General features: G+C 34.6%; 1 protein-coding gene across 1 annotated transcript in view; it reads left to right on the plus strand.

Annotated features, from left to right (window-relative positions):
- Positions 1-19,223, plus strand: part of PIBF1 (progesterone immunomodulatory binding factor 1) — a 196,853-nt gene that overhangs the window by 41,322 nt on the left and 136,308 nt on the right. Inside the window, exons 7-10 of the mRNA XM_059377554.1 lie at positions 4,176-4,284; positions 4,547-4,728; positions 5,836-5,961; positions 17,962-18,060. Of these exons, the coding sequence (XP_059233537.1) occupies positions 4,176-4,284; positions 4,547-4,728; positions 5,836-5,961; positions 17,962-18,060 (516 nt within the window). The remainder of the gene's footprint in view (positions 1-4,175; positions 4,285-4,546; positions 4,729-5,835; positions 5,962-17,961; positions 18,061-19,223) is intronic.

Consider the following 19,223-nt stretch of genomic DNA (forward strand, 5'->3'; position numbering starts at 1 on the left):
GAAGTTGCTGCTGTATTTTAAAATGTAGTATCTTAGAAGATAGAGACCCAGTAAAGTCCCATGAGTGTAAATATTTTTTACATCACACTTGGTGATTATTTTTGTTTTATGGAATCAATTTAAATACTTATTTTATCTCAAGTATTTTTTAGCTATTCCTTTCTGACAAAGAGTGCACACACAGGGGCGCCTGGGTGGCTCAGTGGGTTAAAGCCTCTGCCTTTGGCTCAGGTCATGATCCCAGGGTGTTGGGATCAAGCCCCACATCGGGCTCTCTGCTCAGCAGGGAACCTGCTTCCTCTTCTCTCTCTGCCTACCTCTCTGCCTACTTGTGATCTCTGTCTGTCAAATAAATAAATAAAATCTTAAAAAAAAAAAAAAAACTTTCTGAGAAGGTTTCCCATGGCTACTAAGTAGCTATTGCAAAGAATTTTCCTTTTACTGGAATATACTTTTCTCTTGTTTGTACATTACTTCTCTCTTGTTTGTCAAGGCACTGCTTAACTCTACAGCTCTTACTATCCTGAGCCAAAATTTTGTCAGCCATGAGAGGGCGCTGATACCAATAAATGTTCTATAAAAACAAACAAACAAAAATCAAATAAAGGAATGTTTATGAAAGTATTTATAGATAGGACATTGTACTAATTGTTCACTGCTGTCTCTACCTGCACCTGAAATAATTCTTGAAATATAGTAGTCACTTAATGAATATATATTAAATGAATGGGCATTTTCAAAATTATATAACAACATAAGTAAATTTCAAGAAGCAGATTGGTACTCCTACTCCAGCATGACTGACATGCAGTGTATGTTATTTTGCATGTATTAATGTCAAACTATGGTAATTATTGGAGCTTGAAATCCGTGGCTCTTAAATAAAGCTAGATTTCAAAAGAATCATTTCAATAGTAGACTGGGATAGTAAGATAATGTTTTGAATTGGTGTTTTGATGTCCTCTCTACCACTATAAATCTGTAGCAATAATAGCTAAAACTTGAAAAGAGAAAACTAAAAAGCCTAATCATTAGAATAACCAGCATGGCCATGAATGAAGGATAAATGAACCAAGATGAGTCATGAGTTGGTAGTTATTAAAGCTGGGTGATGAGAACAAAGGGTTCAGTATATCATCTCTATTTATATATATGTTTTATTTTCTATAATAAAAACCTTGGAATGAAAAACATAGCCCTAATCAAAAACATGATAAACAACTTTATGTGCTAGATACAGAACAGAAAAACAAATAAGCAAGAGGGCTCAGACCGAACCTTTGGCTCACTCAATAGAATAGTTTTAAGAAATGTTCTGGTTACTAACATATAAGATAAATGGTTGGGGGGGAATCACTTTTACATCCCTAATAAAGTCTTATAAATGTGCGAAAAGGAAACAGGTATGTGGACGTTAATCATACCATTATTAGAAAGATTTCAGATGCTTTTCAACAGCGGAATGGGAAATCAGTTAGAATTTATTTCTACAGAGTAATTCATTGTGGCAGTTAAAATCATTAAATTAGATCTGAATTGTATCTATATGAATAAGTCAGACATGTTATACTTTAAAAAGTGTGTCCAACTTTAAAATTTTTTTTTATTTTAGAAAGATGTGTCCATCTTTTTTTTAAGCAGTTCATTAATTTCTGCTTACATAATTTTCTCAGGTTTATTTTCTATTTTCATTGCTTAGCCCCTTCTCTAATGAGTCCTGCTCCCTTTTAGTGGGGAATACTATTTAGAAATTAATATTTGGATGCTGGTAATTGATAACATTGGTCATCGTTTCTAGGCCCTTTCAGTAAAGAGAGATAATGGAGAGAGAATAGGAATGATGGCTTAACACACTCTGGGTAAGATCATACTGTTACCTCTAATTCTAATTCAGTGCCATAGTAGCTGGTTGAAGGGGATTCCAACTGTCCAAATATGGTACAATTTGATTATCAAAATGAATATTAATAATAACGAGTTATAATCTGTTGACTAGAATGAGAACTCTGAATGCATGCTAATAATAAAGAGGATTTTTACGGAAGAATGCCAACCAATAAATATATATGCATAATACAGTTACCCTTTTATAACCTTTTAATATTATTTGATTCATAATTATCGATGGAAGCTAAAACCATTGGATAAAAGGATATTAGGGAACAACATACTTATATAGTCTCAAAGTATGTTTCCCATAGATTACTTTCTAATTGTGGAGGGCAAAAAGGTACTTTTGTATTTGAATTTTTGGAGATATCAGCATAACCAGGTGACCAGGGTTATTTTCACCAGTCATGGGAGATAGTGACATTATGTGCCTTTTTGTGTACTGAGACTATATACTACTTTATGGGACGTACTAAGGACACATTATCACTTGATATCTCTGCCCCGAATGTTTAACCTCAATCCAATTACAAGAAGACATCAGACAAATGAAAATTGAGTGACATTCCATAAAAGAGTTGGCCAGTACTCTACAAAGAGACTCCCCCTCCCCCCGCCGCCCCACAAATAGCCTTTCTATATCTTTTACAGAGTGGACTGAGGAAGCGCTCTGAGTTAAAGAAGGCTAAAGATACATGATATCGAAATGCAATGCATGATAATACATTGGATCCTAAACCAGGCGGGAAAAATGACAACTGGAACAATTGACAAAATTGGAAAATGAATTATATGTTAGATACTGTATTAGGGCTAATAGTACTGTGATTATGTAAGAGAATACCTTTAATCTTAGAAAATTCACACCGAACTATTTAGGGATAAAGGGACTTAATGTCTGTATATATCTCTTAAATAATTAAGGAGAAAAACTGCACGTGTGTGTGTATGTGTGTGTGTGTATATATTCATTCACCTATATGAACAACAGAGAGGGAAGGAACAAATAAGACACTGTATTATTTACTAAATATTAAAGTAAATATGACAAAATGTAAAGACTTGGTGAATAAAATATTTTAAAAAGCAATATGGAAACACTAAATTCATTGTTATACCTAGAGGATGATACAGGAACAGTAAGGAAAATATTGGCAACTTTAAGTTTACCTGTAGTTTCTTATCTTTTTGAAAAGCAAAATAAAACTTTAATGTACATATAGACCAATGTTAACTCTTGTCAACTGTGGATAACAAGATCATGAATGTTTTGCTATATCGTGATTTATATGGATTTCTTTTTACATAAGAAAAATCATAGTAAAAGTTGCATGATTATTACCATTTGAGAATACAAACATTTACATATAAACACACAAAACACATAAAATAATATGTACCAAAATATTGTTACTGTCAGTCATCTTTAGTTAGAGGGTTTATAGGTGATTGTTATTTTATAATTTGTGCTTTGCTCATGTTTCTTCAATAAACATAACTTTGTTAACCAGAAGAAAAACATTTTTCTAAACCAGTTACTGAAAATCTAACTAAAAGATAAACAATTCTTAACAGCCATCAGCATGGAAACATCAGGTAGGTAGATGACATAAAGTACCAAGAAAAAGAAACTGATTCTGACTGGACAGGATAAATTTAGTTAGTAAGTCTATTTCTCTGATCACTTTTTAAGATACCTGTTGTAGGTTTGTTCCAATTCTTAGTTTCCCTGTTTTGGGTTTAAGAGCTTATCTGCAAATGGAAACTAGAATCTCTGGGTAATCATAAACAATTTGTGAATGAAATAGTCACAAGAATGCCTCCTTGTGTATCTGCTGTGCAATCTGAGTGATGAGTTAAGGGCTTTTTGACGCTAACTGAAAGCCTAGAGCCATATATAAATTCTTTAAAAGTTTTGGCTTCAAGATAAGATGGATGATGATTAGTGAAAAGATACCAGAGTGTACCTTGGAAGGTTTTATTAAGTATTTTACTGGCCAATGTAGTTTACATACTTATTTTTTAAAGATAATAAATCTATATTTATGTAGCTGAACAGTCTTGAACAGAGAGTCTCCTAAATTTGAAAAGCAGATACTTTATTGTTCGTAGAATGACACTAAAGCCCCACTGCTGGTTATCTCTGTTAAGTTTCCTGAAACATAGTCAGTGCATTTTAAATGTTCATTGTAAAATTGGATATAAAAAAATAAAATGGGATATAAAATATATATGTATTTGAATTTTATTTTAGTAAAAATAAACAATATATTTGAATTTTATAGTGAGCGTGATGCACTTGAACAGGAAGTAATTGAGTTACGGAGAAAACATGAAATACTTGAAGCCTCTCACATAACTCAAGCTAAAGAAAGAAGTGAATTATCAAAAGAGGTAAGCTTATGGAGTCTCATGTTTTTTATCTACAATGATTGTGGACATAGTCCAGGGCAAAATTTTGGGAGGAACAGTTTTCCTTTTTGATGTAGTTAACAAAAAAAGGGACTTGAGTAGGGGTTTGGATGGAAAATTGCAAAATAAGAATGAGCGCATTTTATGTGATAAGTAAGAGCCCAAGTGAAAGAAAATAATACAGTAAACCTTGAAGAGTCAGAGGAAGTTGCTTTGGACACTGTCTGTCTCTGTACCTATGTAGGTAACCACCTTACAGCAGACTGTTACTTTGCTGCAAAAAGATAAAGACTATCTCAATCGCCAAAACATGGAGCTTAGTGTTCGCTGTGCCCATGAAGAAGGTCGCCTTGAAAGACTTCAGGTTCAACTTGAAGAAGCCAAAAAGGCTAGAGAAGAGATGTATGAAAAATATGTAACATCCAGGCAAGATTTATGTTATTTTTCACATAAAGATATAAGATATAAATTAGGTATAAATTAACACCAGCTTCTTTGAGGGAAAAACAGGGTTTTTTTTAAAGGTAAATAGGACTGTATTTTTTTTTAATAGGACTGTATTGAGGTAATAATTTATTTTATTTCCTTGTACTATATTCTTATCCTAGTTGATTTTTTTCTTAAGACATAGTGGGTTTTTTTTCCCAATAATGAAAAGCCTATTTCTTTTAGGTCAGAATATAAATGCTATAACTACTGTGTTTTCTTATGACATAATCTTTTTAATTCCCTACAACTAAGGTCTCTATACAAATATATTTTGAAAGAAAGCACATAAGTATCTCTATAGAAGTATCTTTTTGAAAAAACCTGATTGTGGAGCCTAGCTAAGCTGACCTTTGCCTGACTGTGTAAAACATTAAGAGAAGAATGAGGAGACGGCGCTGCATACAAGCTCTGAAATGAGACTCCTGCATTTCAGTCCTGTCTTCTCTCTTCGACTAGGTGCTTAAGCTATTAGAGTTCTTTTATACCAATACCCCTTATAATCCTTGAGATACTCATTTTTATCAGCACGTCAGAAACTAAAATTTAAAATGTTATCCTTTAACCCTTCACACATTCGTAACTTTTTCCCTAGGCTATGGCATTTTTCATCAGTTTGTGCTCCTGCTAATATTTTGTGACTTTGCTAAGAGATTGCAGTGGTTATGGTCATTGTGCTTAGAAGGAAAGATTTTATAAGGAGTCTATTAGAGTCATTTTTCTTTTGTTTTTAATTTTATTTGTATCTCAACATATAACACACCACATTATTTTTAAATGGTGGGCATTCCATATGCATCAGTTTTCAAGTCTCTGGTCATATGCATTAAAGACTAGTAAAATATTTTTGAAAATTCATGGTTATTCAACATTAATTAACATTTTATATAGTAATTAAGCCTTAATTAAGCCTTTTGGGCAATATATCTAACAGCTATGTTTTTCAAATAACATTGAATATATTGAATATTCAACATAAGATAATAAATCTTACATGAAGGGCAAACAAAAGCAAAATTCATGGATATTACTTTTGACTCCTTGCAGAGATCATTATAAAACAGAATATGAAAATAAGCTACATAATGAATTGGAACAAATCAGGTTGAAAACTAATCAAGAAATTGATCAACTTCGAAGTGCCTCTCGGGAAATGTATGAACGGGAAAACAGGTATTTTAAAAAAAAGGAAACTTGTAGGTAAAAGTAGGAAATTTATTTCTCTTTGTTTGAAAGTGTATTTTATTGAAATTAAAGTACTTCTATGACACTCTCTTCTTTAATTCATTAAAGAAAATTTGTCAAATCTAAATTAAAATATAATGAAACATTAAAGTTCTAAGATCTTTGGTAACTAGCTCAGAACAAGGTTCATCAGACCTTAAGTTAAGCCTTTTCACTCTGGTATTCCCGTTATCTCTTTATTACCCTGGTAACTTTTCTTTTTGCCTTTATGGCAGTTCAGATTGAAAACAGAGATGAGGGGCGCCTGGGTGGCTCAGTGGGTTAAAAGCCTCTGCGGCTCAGGTCATGATCCCAGGGTCCTGGGATCGAGCCCTGCATCGGGTTCAGCAGGGAGCCTGCTTCCTCCTCTCTCTCTCTCTGCCTGCCTGCCTCTCTGCCTACTTGTGATCTCTGTCTATCAAATAAATAAATAAAATCTTTATAAAAAAAAAGAAAAAAAAGGAAGTAAGATATATCAGTAGTTCTTCCCAAAACATATAAATGATTTCTCCAAGAAATTTTTTTAAAACTAGAATAATAATATGAAGTATTACATATACCTCATTTATCTGCTGTCCCTGACAGGTGTTATATTAGATAATCATGAAAATGATCAATTTTATTCATTTTAATCACTTTTAGATTAGTACATATTGGGGTGCCTGGGTGGCTCAGTGGATTAAGCCTCTGCCTTCGGTTCAGGTCATGGTCTCAAGGTCCTGGGATCTAGCCCAGCATCGGGCTCTCTGCTCAGCAGGGCACCTGCTTCCCCTTCTCTCTCTGCCTGCTTCTCTGCCTACTTGTGATCTCTCTCTCTGTGTCAAATAAATAAATAAAATCTATTTAAAAAAAAAGATTAGTATATATTAGGTTTCCTTAGTTGGTGACTGGTAGTATTAGGGGCAAATAAATACTGCTTATTTCGATAGCATCTATTTTTATATACTATCATGCTTCATATGACTTTTGAAAGTTTATTTTAGGGGGAAAATTATTTTGAAATTTATTATTTTGAAATTATAGTTTGTCAGCACAGATTTGAGTATATAAAATTTTGAAGTTTGTCATCAAGCAAGACTTTAAATCAGACTTAATTCTATAATTATCACTGTAACATGTTATTCTATTAGAAGTACAATAGCAAAAAGTCTGAGAGTTCCGCCCCTCAGTTTTAGGGGTGGGGAATCTCTACTAATGTAGTTGGTCTCTACTGAGGAAAATATGTAATAACTACATGTGCAGAATTATCCTTTGGGTAGAAAACCAACAAAGATCACTTTTTTTAAATTACTGTTAGGGGCGCCTGGGTGGCTCAGTGGGTTAAGTCACTGCCTTCGGCTCGGATCATGATCTCAGGGTCCTGGGATCGAGCCCCGCACCGGGCTCTCTGCTCAGTGCAAAGCATGCTTCCCCCACCCCCCGCCCGCCTGCCTCTCTGCCTACTTCTGATCTCTCTCTCTGTGTCAAATAAATAAATAAATAAAATCTTTTTAAAAAAATCACTGTTAAATTGTTATTTTAATAAAACAGATTGAGAGATTTTTATGATAATGATGAAATAACTTTTGAGAAGTTAAATAACTGGACAACCACATGGAAAAAAATGAAATTAGACCACTTACACTGTACCTAAAAATTAACTCAAAATAAAGACTTGAATGTAAGATCTAAAACCATAAAACTTCTAGAAGAAAACATCAGCAGTAAGGTCCTCAACATCAGTCTTCGCAATCATTTTTTTAATCTGACACCAAAAGCATAGGCAACAAAAGCAAAAATGGCTGTCCAGTTTTCTCAACACCATTTACTGAAAAGATTCCTTTATTTTTGGGCTTTCCATTCTGTTCCATTTATCTGTGTTTATTTTTATGCCAGTGCCGATACTGTTCTAATTACTTTAGCTTTGTAATATTTGAAATCAGGCCTTTAGCCCTGTTCCTCTTTCTCAAGATTTCTTTGGTTATTCAGGGACTTTTGTGGCTCCATACAAATTTAGGATTTTTTGTTCTAGTTCTGTGAAAAATGCTGTTGGAATTTTTATAAGGATTGCATTGACTCTCTGGATTGCTTTGGGTAGTATGGATACATCACCAGTCTTTCTAATCCATGATCATGGAATATCTTTCCATTCATTTGTATATTTATTTTCTCCTGTCAATTAAGGAAGAGAGAAAAGTATATATTTAATTGTATATTTATAAATGATTACAAATTAAATACCTGTTTAACCACCATCCAAATTAAGAAGTCAGTGTCAGCACCACAGAAATGTCCTCGAGAGCTTCCTGCTTAACTTCTTCCTTTCATAAAGAGAACTACTATTCTGATTTTTATGCTAATAACTTTCTTGCTTTTCCTTATACTTTTATTATCTAAATTACCAGTAAATACATAACTCTGAGAAATGTAGTTTAGTTTTTCATATTACACGTGTCACATAAATGGGATCATGCTGCATATATTCTTTTGTGGCTTTATGTGATTCTTCCTATAGCCTTATGATTTTAAGATTCATATGCTATCACATTTTGTACTTCACTGTCATAACTGAAGTACACCATTTTTATGAATTCATGCTTAGGACAGCAGGGACATTAGGAGATTAGAGAGATATGCATAAAGAGAGATTAAAGAATGACAAATTCTTCCATCTTTCAAAATTTTGGTTAGCTCCAACCTGTATTAGGTAAGAATTTAGGACCCTGTACTCATTTCGAAACTTGCTCTTAAGGTTCAAAATGCAGACCAAAAGAAGAGGAATAAGCCTACTATATATACTAAGGTTGATGTTTGAAAAGTTTACATTTGAGCTCTCCAAGCCGCAAATCCACTTATTTTTTTTAATGATTTTTTTTTTTTGTATTATTTGACAGACAGAGATCACAAATAGGCAGAGAGGCAGGTAGGGGTGGGGAAAGCAGACTCCCTGTTGAGCAAAGAGCCCGATGTGGGGCTCGATCCCAGGACTCTGGGATCATGACCTGAGCTGAAGGCAGAGGCTTAACCCACTGAGCCACCCAGGCACCCCAGCATATCCACTTACTGAGTAAAGATTTATTGTGATCCACCATATGCTAGATACATGCCATAGATATAGCAGTGACCTCTGTCTTCACAAAGTTGGTTGTCTAATAGACGTAGTAAAGATAATAAAGAAACAGTAATTATAAGTATGATGATAATAGAGAAGATGACAGGAAACACAGGATGAGACCATATAGAACCAGGGAAGAGTTCTTGACAGAAGAAATACCCATGCTGAGACCTGCGTGATGACTAAGAGTAAGACTGAGTTAGGGGAGGGAAGGGAATTAGGGGAATGAATGTCCAGCATGGATAAAAGCTGGAGATTAATCTGACAATATGAAACTTTTTGAACAAACTGAAAATAATACAGTATGGCTAGAGTGTAGACTGAGAGGCAGAGAGTTCTACAGATTAAAAAGGGAAACAGAGGCACAGATCATACATTTGGACCATTGTCTAGGTAAGACCAGTGGGAAACAACTGAAAGATTTTAATGTTATATGATTTGATTTTATATAAAAAAAGAGACTGCTAGGGGTGCCTGGGTGGCTCAGTTAATTAAACATCTGATTCTTGATCTTGGCTTAGGTCATGATCGAGCTCTGCATCAGACTCCATGCTTGGTGTGGTGCCTGCTTGAGATTCTCTCTCTACTGTTCCTCTGCCCCTGCCCTACACACACAGTCATGCCTTGCATGCTCTCTCCTTTTTTTAGAGAGAGAGCGACTGCAGTGTGGAGAGATTAGAGAAGTGGAGCATATGGCTAGAGACATAGAGACTATTCTTTGAGGTTGTTTCTGTTATCAGAATGAGAAGTGATGATAAAATTGGGTTAGTAGCAATAGAGATGGAGAGTAATGGGCCAGATTGGAAACCAGTGTAGGAGGTGGAACCAGCAGGAGAATTCAGTGACTAGACTGGGTTAGGGAATGAGAAGATATTGTCCTCAGGTTTTTGGATTGGGTAGCTAATGTGGATGGTGATGCCATTTTTAAAACATTAGAGAAAAACAGGCTTTAATAAGAAACCATGATAAAATTAGCTTTATTTGAAGTTTCTGTATAATAGGCAAGCAGAAAAATTGTATAAGGTTCTAAATCTGAAGAGAAAGTTTTGGACATAAGATAGACCTGTGGCATAAGGGTTATTATTTCTGTTTTACAAGTAAGTACTTTTAGTCCTGTGACCCGATTCTGTTAGGGCTTTTATAGGCTTTTATTGACTGACTTAATAATCTTAAAATTCATGGGATTATTTCTATGATAACATGCATAATTACTTCCAAACAATCCACATAGCCACATAAACTTTGATATTATAATCAACTTGAGAATTTCCTGATTTTTTAGCTTTTGTTCTTTAAAAAAAAAATCCTTTAAAATGCATAGTAATACAGATTTAGACAAATTAGCCCTTTTTCTGTAGGATGCTTGATGCAGGTCAATTGAGAAACAGCAGACAGAATCATTACTGGAAGCAGGGAAACTGAAAGCAGATTTCCTTCTCTCCAGTATTGTTCTGACTCCATATGTACATCAAAATGGATACCACCTAACCAGGAAATTTCTGGAACTGGGGCTGCTGTCCTGGAAGCCTCAGCCAGGCCCTGGATGCAGAATGACCCCATGGATATTGACATTAAGGTGGGCAGTTGCCACCAGGTGGTGCCAAACTGCAGCCCAGATCCAGAGGGATTTGCGTTGCTCAGAGACCCCAAGCCAGCTAGTTGCATAGGCTCACCTTTGCCATTTATTAACCTCACAGTAATCCAACCCTGTATTTTTTATGGCTGAAACTCTTTGAATCACATTTTCTTCATTATGGCAAGAGGTAACTGTTCTTAGAGCTTGTATCTCACTGGTCTTTGATAAAGTAAAAATTATAGATTATTTTAAAATTTCACAGTATGAGCTAATAAAACAGATGAAGTATTTACACTTGCGTATTTGTACTCAGTCTCCTTACCCCTCCCCCAATTAACATTTTTAGAAGAAAATTAAATGAGATTAGAAAAACATGTTATACCTTTGGTTGGCTTTCTATACACTGGAGGGGGAGATATTAAGAAAGTACTTTTTATTTTCTCTTCTTAGATGTGGAAAAGAAAGATGGAACTCGTGCCTTCTGATCTTGGCATTTGCCCTTGTAATCATACCAGCAGTTTGTGAAGTTAGGAGGTTGAGAGGAAGGGGAAGAGAGTGGAAGAGATAAAAGACTTTAGAAAAGGCAGAGATCAGCAAAGAAAGAACTTGGGTATTTGGGTATATCACAGATACTCTAGTTGGGGTTGTAACATGTATGTATGCTTTTTTTTTTTTTTTTAAGATTTATTTATTTATTTATTTGACAGACAGAGATCACAAGTAGAGCGGCAGGCAGAGAGAAGGGGGAGGGGGAGGCAGGCTTCCCGATGAGCAGAGAGCCTGATGCGGAGCTCCATCCCAGGCCCCTGGGATCATGACCTGAGCCAAAGGCACAGGCTTTAACCCACTGAGCCACCCAGGTGCCCCGTATTTATGCTTTTGCTCAATTTATGAGTTAACGTTTCTTCTCTTCTTCTGTACTTTATATTTGCTTTAAAATCCAGTTTGGAGCTGTGGGAAAGAATGAGTGAAATTCACTCTGTTGGTGAGATTTGTTATATAAATAACTTCTTGCTTCGTAGGTATTTTGTGACTGAAACTTACAGACTCTCTTACACATTTGGAAGAAGAGCATTATTCCCTGAACAGGGAGTATATTATGAAAGAGATTAAAAGACTAAATTTAAATTCTGCCTCTGCCACTAAATTAGCTGAGTGAATATCTCACTTAATATCCCTGAAGTTTGATTTCCTCTTCTAGAAAATGAGCTAATACTATTGCACGAGGTGTTCTGTAAGGTCTAAATGAGATCATGTATGTGAAAAATAGATTATATATTATCAAGCTATATATAAATGGTAGTCATTTGATAACCTTTTACCTTTATGCAGTATTTTAAAAATTACAGTATAAACATCAAGGATCAGAATGTCATTTGTGTCAGTCTAAATTTCTACATAAAATGCTGACTTACTTGTTTCTGGTATCTTTCCTGACCACCCTATTTAAAATGGTGAAATTGCCATGCTTGCTGCCCACTAGCCCCTTCTTTGCTTTATTCTTCTCCAGAGCACTTAGCACCTGCTAACATACTTTGGGTTCTTTTGTATTGGAATGTAATCTCCATGTAAGTAGAAATTTCATCTGTTTTTCAGTGCTGGATTCCCAGGTACCAATACCTGGTACATAGTAAGTGCTCAGTAAATATTTGTTGAATGAGAGAATTAGTTGGAACTGCTTTTGAGAAATCAGGTAACTGTTGGTTTAGGTGAAAACGTGTGAGATGGATTTATGAGATGGATTTAATGAAGTAGTCACTCAGTTAACCATCCACCAGATTCGCCCAGTTTCAAACTGAAGGTTGCTGGAGGAGAGGTGGATAGAGGCATAGAATAACTGGGTGATGGACATTAAGGAGGGCATGTGATATAATGAGCAGTGCATATTATATAAGACTGATGAAGAACAGACCTGTACCTCTTAAACCAATAATGCATTATATGTTAATTAATTGAATTAAAATAAAGTAAAAAAAAGGATTTATCCTATTACATTCTAATATATTACATTGTGTTTTATCAGCTTTAAACCTCAACACATGAATGATTTTAAATAAGTTTTTGCATTTTAATGCTTAAACTTTTCGTAACTGGTTTTAAACCATGGTTTGGTTAGATACCTCCTCTGGGATAAAGTTTTCACATCTATAAAATGAAAAAATATCTGCCTGACCACCAACTAAAATAAAATGATAGGAAAATATAGTATGTTTAGGCAACAGTAATCTCAAAAAGTTTCTCCTCTGAAAATGCATAGCTTCTCCCAAGAAATTTGTGTTACATAAAATTTCCACTTTGCCTTTTTTGCTACGTCATATTCATTCATTTTCAACAACTATGTTAATTAAAGGAACAATTACTAGTCACTTAATTATAAGCAGTAGATAATCCACTTGTAGCCCTTCTTGTCTATGCCATTTTAAGAACGAAGGCATCAAGCGTGGAAATGAGCAGTTTTATGTGTTGTCCCGGAAAATAATGTAGAGGTAGGTGATTAATTCAAACACTTTCCCTATAAATAAGCTTGTCATATAAACAGCCTTTTTCAGTCTCTTTTTGTTCCAACTGGAAAGGATGTATTCACTTTTATTAACCAAAAATATTTTTATATAGAGGAAGAAGGAAGATGGGTTGGTTAGTTTTATGCCTGTTGAGCTCTTTTGACAACCATGGTTTTTCACTTTTTATTCCTGGTAAATTTCAAGTTCTGAGTTGTTAGTGATGTTTATTCCAGCTAAGCATGCCATTGGCGTTCGCAAGCTCTGATTTGTTCCTGTTAGAATTTCAGAGGTTCTCAAGGTTTTCTCATTCCTCCAACATTTTTCTTGCCACTTTTCAGGTATAAATTTAGATTTGGCATACTGGTACCATGAAATTTATCTTCTAGTTGTAGGAAGATACATTCCATGTACAGAAATCTGTTGTTAGGTTTGTACTGAGGCTTCAGGTTTTGGTTGTAAGATACTTCTGGCTAAACTTTATATACATGAAATCATCTCTGCACAGATACACTAGTTTGCATATGAAATACATCTATTTTATTATAATATTAAAATCCTTTTACCTAGAGAAATAAACTTTTTAAGTTTCTTGTTTGAATGTTATAATTTAAATGACATTGTCTCCCAGTTGTTTGTCCCCTGAAGTCCTGGTTTATGCCTGTTTCTCTAGCATGATTATTAATAACACCCTCTTTCACTCAAAAATGCCTCAAGTTGAAAAATATGTTATTTGGATACGAGTTATAATATATACTAGGTCACTTTACTTTTGCACTTTCCATAGGATTGATCAGATTTCTTTTTCCTTTTCTGCCATCTTTCCTCTCTACCTTCCATGCACAAATATAGGATGGATAGGAGAGATAAGAATGTGTATGTGGGGGATGAAGTTTGTAGGAAGCAACATGAAAGAATCATGAAAAATGGTTTTGAAATCAAATGCTAGCTTTTTAAAGATCTATTTGAGAGAGAGAAAGAGAGTGAAAGAGCATGAGCAGGGTGAGGAGCAGAGGGTGAGGAACAAGCAGACTCAGTGCAGAGCCCAGCACAGGGCTCGACCTCATGACCCTGAGATCATGACCTGAACCGAAAATCAGGAGTCGGGCACTTAATTGACTGAACCACCCAGGCACCCCTCAAATGTTAAGCCTTTTTAAAAGCATTTTAAAGGATGAAATATTTTAATTTTGTATTTAAAACATTTGTTATAATGCTGACCAGTTGGCCAACTCTCAGCATCTCTCTTTATTATTGTAATTACATTTGATTATACAGTCAATTTGGACTTTTAAATTAGATTCATTACCTTCTACATGCTATGGATAGTCTATCAATTTTTTGAGTTTGTTCTTTTGAAGAACATTAGAATTCCTGCTCTTCCATAATTGTATGTTGTTACATTTTCTAATGTATTTAACATTTGAAATGGATAATTTATTAGTTATATGGCAGTTAGGGTTTTATCTGTGGCCAGAATATAATCCATCTGGTATTCTAGCAAACCAGTCTAATTGGATCTGAAGGAGCATGGACTGTAAAAACAATTGTATATATAATATAATCACAGTTCTTTCAAGACTTATTTTTGATTTAACATTTGTGCTGTGAAATTGATGAAGGATAATTGGAAGGCACACAGGCAGGGATGAGGGGCTGACGCCCTAAGAGGAAACAACCCTTAAAAGGATTTTATATGGCCTTGGAAGGAGCCTTCCACCCTCTCCCATATGACAAAAACCTAATAGGATGACAGGTGTGGGAAGGGTTAATCAGATTAAAGCAGCCCACCAACAAGCCCCTAGACTTAGAAAACTCCAGTGGCAATGCCTTCGGGTCCCCTCCCTCCTGGGCAGCTTTGTACCACCACTTTGCTATCACTCAATAAACCTTGCTTTGCTGCCCACCATTCTACCTCTTCATTCTTCAAAGCGGCATGACCTAGAACCACGGGCACCAAGGGAGGAAAAAAGTCCTGCAAGGGAGACAAAAAGTCCTCGATTTCAAGGAGAAACGGTGCCCTTAAGAAAAGCAGCATAATTTGACAAGGAGCCTGGACTCTAGAACCAGACAATTTGGACACCATAGCTTATTTACTTCTGACCTTAGATAAATACTTAACTTCTCTGTGTTTCAGTCTTCTCCTTTGTAAAAAGGAAATAATGATGCAACCTATTTTGTGGGGTTGTTGTGAAGATTAAATGAATAATTATATGCAAAATGCCTAAAATGGTTCCTAGCACATGGCAAGCACTTTATATGTTTGTTACTACTATTATTGTCAGTGAAATAGATTCAGTTCATATCCGATTTAATTTGAAACCTTAAAGCTTAATTGATAATATTAAAGAAAGTATCTATATCTTTCTGTTAAAAGGAATTGTATGGCTTCTTGTATGCAGGTTGTAGTGGAGATGTGAAAGATATGGTAACTGATAAGGAAATTAGGTTCATACAGAAATCCTACCAGCAGACATCTGTGGGAGGACCTGTTGATAGAAACCTCAACTTATAGCACTTTCTTGGATTCATTTTAGTTTTCTTTTTTTGAATTACCTTTACTTATTTGCCCTTCAAGATCCAACATACATATCTTCCCTTCATTCACTCATCTTTCTTCCTCCAGTTAAAAAATAATCAACTCCTCTTCTTTGTGGCCTTGAAATTTTGTTATGCCTTAATATAGCACTAATTATAGTTAACTGGATGATATAGATTGTGGCATCTTGAATCCATTATAACCTTCTAATCATACCTCCACTCAAGCCCTATTATTAGTTTATTCTGGGTTTCATTTTATTCTCTATGACTTACTTTTATTTCTAATGCCCATTATTGCCAGAAACGAAATATTGTTAGGGACTGAACTTCTCTACCTACTAAAGAAGCATTGATTAATAGTACTATAATTGCAGTCTACTTGGAATTTTACTATTGAAATAACTCAGAGAATAATGAAGCTATCTTTGAGAAATGAAAATTACAACCATTTTGTGATGATTTACTGACTAAAATTTATAGATCATCTAGGAATGAAAAATATATAAATATTTAATATGCTTAAAGAATTTAATTCTATGTATAAAACTAAATTTTCATGTTTCAGTTTGATAGAATAGTTTTAGAAGGTTATTACAATCAGGATAATGTCAGAAAATAATGACATGACATTTTGTGATATCTATTTTAAAATGCACTTCCATTTGGATAATATTTACAAAAGCTGTTTCCTTTTTAGTGTTATCTGTACTACAGTTTTTTTTAAACTATTTTATTTCTGCCTCATAAACCATTTGACTGATGAATCTCCATTGGTTGATGTGTTTCCAATTTTAATTTTGTTGTTAGCATCACAGTGTAAAAGATGACATTTCATAGTGGCACAGCAAGTAAGCATTCCTATCCAATAGTTATTACATAGATTTATTCAAATGATGTGGGTTTTCATGGCTTTCTACTGACATTCTCCATGAATAATAAACACAAAATCCTAATACCCCATCCACTTCTTAATGGGGGATGTGATGATATGATGTAAAAAACCATTTGCTTTGCAGTAGAGACATCATTGGGCTCAAATTATGGCTTTAACATGGGATTTGACTTTGAAGTAGGTACTTGAGCTCTTGAACTCCAGTTTACTCCACTAGGAAACAGGTTAGAAAATAAAACATAAGGAATTTGTAGAAATTGGGTGTGCACAATCATTTATGTTACACTCTACATTTATTTACAACTATGTTAGGGAAGAGGATTTTTTAAAAATTAAGTGGCTCTCTGAAAGAAGCTTCCTGTTGATCTTTTTCTTGGTCCAGACTTCCGCTTTGATTAAAAAAACAAAGGAGATTTGATCTTTAAAGGCTCATATCTTGCTGTGGCACTCTTGTTACCTTCTGCCTTTTGGACATTATCCTTAACTGTCACTAAATTTATCTTTCTCTCAATTTCAGTTCCTGCTGTCATCAGTATTGTAAGTGAAGGACTTAACCTAATGCTCTGGCTTCATGCTTTCTTGACCCCTACCTGAATATTGACCTTTATCTCATCTCTCCTTCACTTAGCTACTTTACTGGTCACACCCTGGATCTTGGGATCAACTAAAATGATGTCACTGAAAGTACTGTTCTGCCTCCACATCACCATCCTTTAACAGCAATCTCTAATCTTCCATCTTGCTTGTACACTATTTACATTTATCTGTTTGTCATCTTAACAGGACTCCATGTCCTTTGCCCCTTCTACTTTGTCCTAACCTATCAGCTCTCTTGAGTTCTTGAGTTCTCTTCTTTTCCATTCCTCTATAAGTGAGATCCCAAGGGCCATCACTTCAATTTACTCATATCCCAAACTTTGTTCCCATTTTGACACTTACGATCTCTATATTATACTTTTCATTTAAAATGTTTTAGAGAACATTTATTAACTTCTCAAGAGCTCGGTTTCTTCCGGATATTTTATAATCATACCTACTTCACTAGATTATGGTAAGGTTTAAACAAGTTACTGTATATATAAATTGTTGAGCCTACCTTCACCCTATGTGGAGATAAGTTATGGAGAAAGATAATGTGAGATATAGAGATAGACCATGTTTGCACCTGCATTACTGTCCTGCTACAGAAAAACACCAACGCAGGCAAATTCATATAATATGCACCTTGGGTCACCACCCTCCAGTGGGTCCTTAAAAGTGTCAGATAATTCTAAGCAAACACATTTGTGAAACTTTAAAAGATAGATATTTTGTTTTGGGAACAAATGAGTATATGTTTAAATTTTAGAAATCTCCGAGAAGCGAGGGACAATGCTGTGGCAGAAAAGGACCGAGCAGTGATGGCTGAAAAGGATGCTTTAGAAAAACATGATCAGCTCTTAGACAGGTAAGTATTCTAAAAATCTGGAAATGTTAAAAACTCTTTTTTTATTTTCGTTGCTTTAACTTTTTCTTCTAAGGAAAAATATTTTTAATAGAAATATAATATTTAATTCCATTGAACTATAGTTACATGCATTGTTTTTGTAATATGTAATTATTGCATATACTAAAACAAGATATAGCACATTACAGTCACCCTACAGAGTTTCCTTGTATGCCTTTTATCCATCTCAACCACTATTCCTCAAAAGGTAAACACTGTCTCATTTCTGTCACCATGGCTTAGTTTTGCTCGTATTGGATTGAAAATGAATGGAATTGTATAGTATATACTTTTTTGTGTCTAGCTTCTTTCATTCAACATTATATTTTCATCCATTTTGTTGTTATATCAGTAGCTCATTCCTTAGTGTTGCTGGGTATGAATATACCACAGTTTGTTTTATTTACTCACCTATCAGTGGACATTTAGGTTGTTTCCATTAGGTTGTTTCCATTTTGTAGCTATCATGAATGAAGCTACTGTGAACTTTTTTATAAAGTCTTGTTTGGGTATATGGTTTTTTATTTATCTTTGGTAAATTTTCACTAGGAGTTGAATTGCTAATCATAAAGTGGAAGGAGTTTTACTTTAAAATAACCTACTGAACTTGAGTCCAAAGTGTTAATAACATTATATGTCCCCAGATCATTTCTTAAAAATCTGTATGCTCTGGCTCATATGTGTTGGAGAAAGGGAAAGAAAGAAAATGATTTGTCTTTAATTTATCAATAGAAAAGTGTATTTATTTTTAGTAATCTAGCTAATAGGAAAATCATTGATGAGTATTAAGGTAAATACTGTTGAACACTCTAGATTATCAGTGGTTTGACTACATACAGAGTAAACAGAATCATTACCCTTTTATTTCAACTTTTTTTTTCTTTTTTTTTTTTTTTTCATGAATCTTTTTTTTTTTTTTTTTAAAGATTTTATTTATTTATTTGACAGAGAGAAATCACAAGTAGGCAGAGAGGCAGGCAGAGAGAGAGGAGGAAGCAGGATCCCTGCTGAGCAGAGAGCCCAATGCGGGACTCGATCTCAGGACCCTGAGATCATGACCTGAGCCGAAGGCAGCAGCTTAACCACTGAGCCACCCAGGCGCCCTTATTTCAACTTTTATTTTG

Source organism: Mustela nigripes, chromosome 15 (assembly GCF_022355385.1).
Source record: "Mustela nigripes isolate SB6536 chromosome 15, MUSNIG.SB6536, whole genome shotgun sequence".
NCBI classification, from domain to species: domain Eukaryota; kingdom Metazoa; phylum Chordata; class Mammalia; order Carnivora; family Mustelidae; genus Mustela; species Mustela nigripes.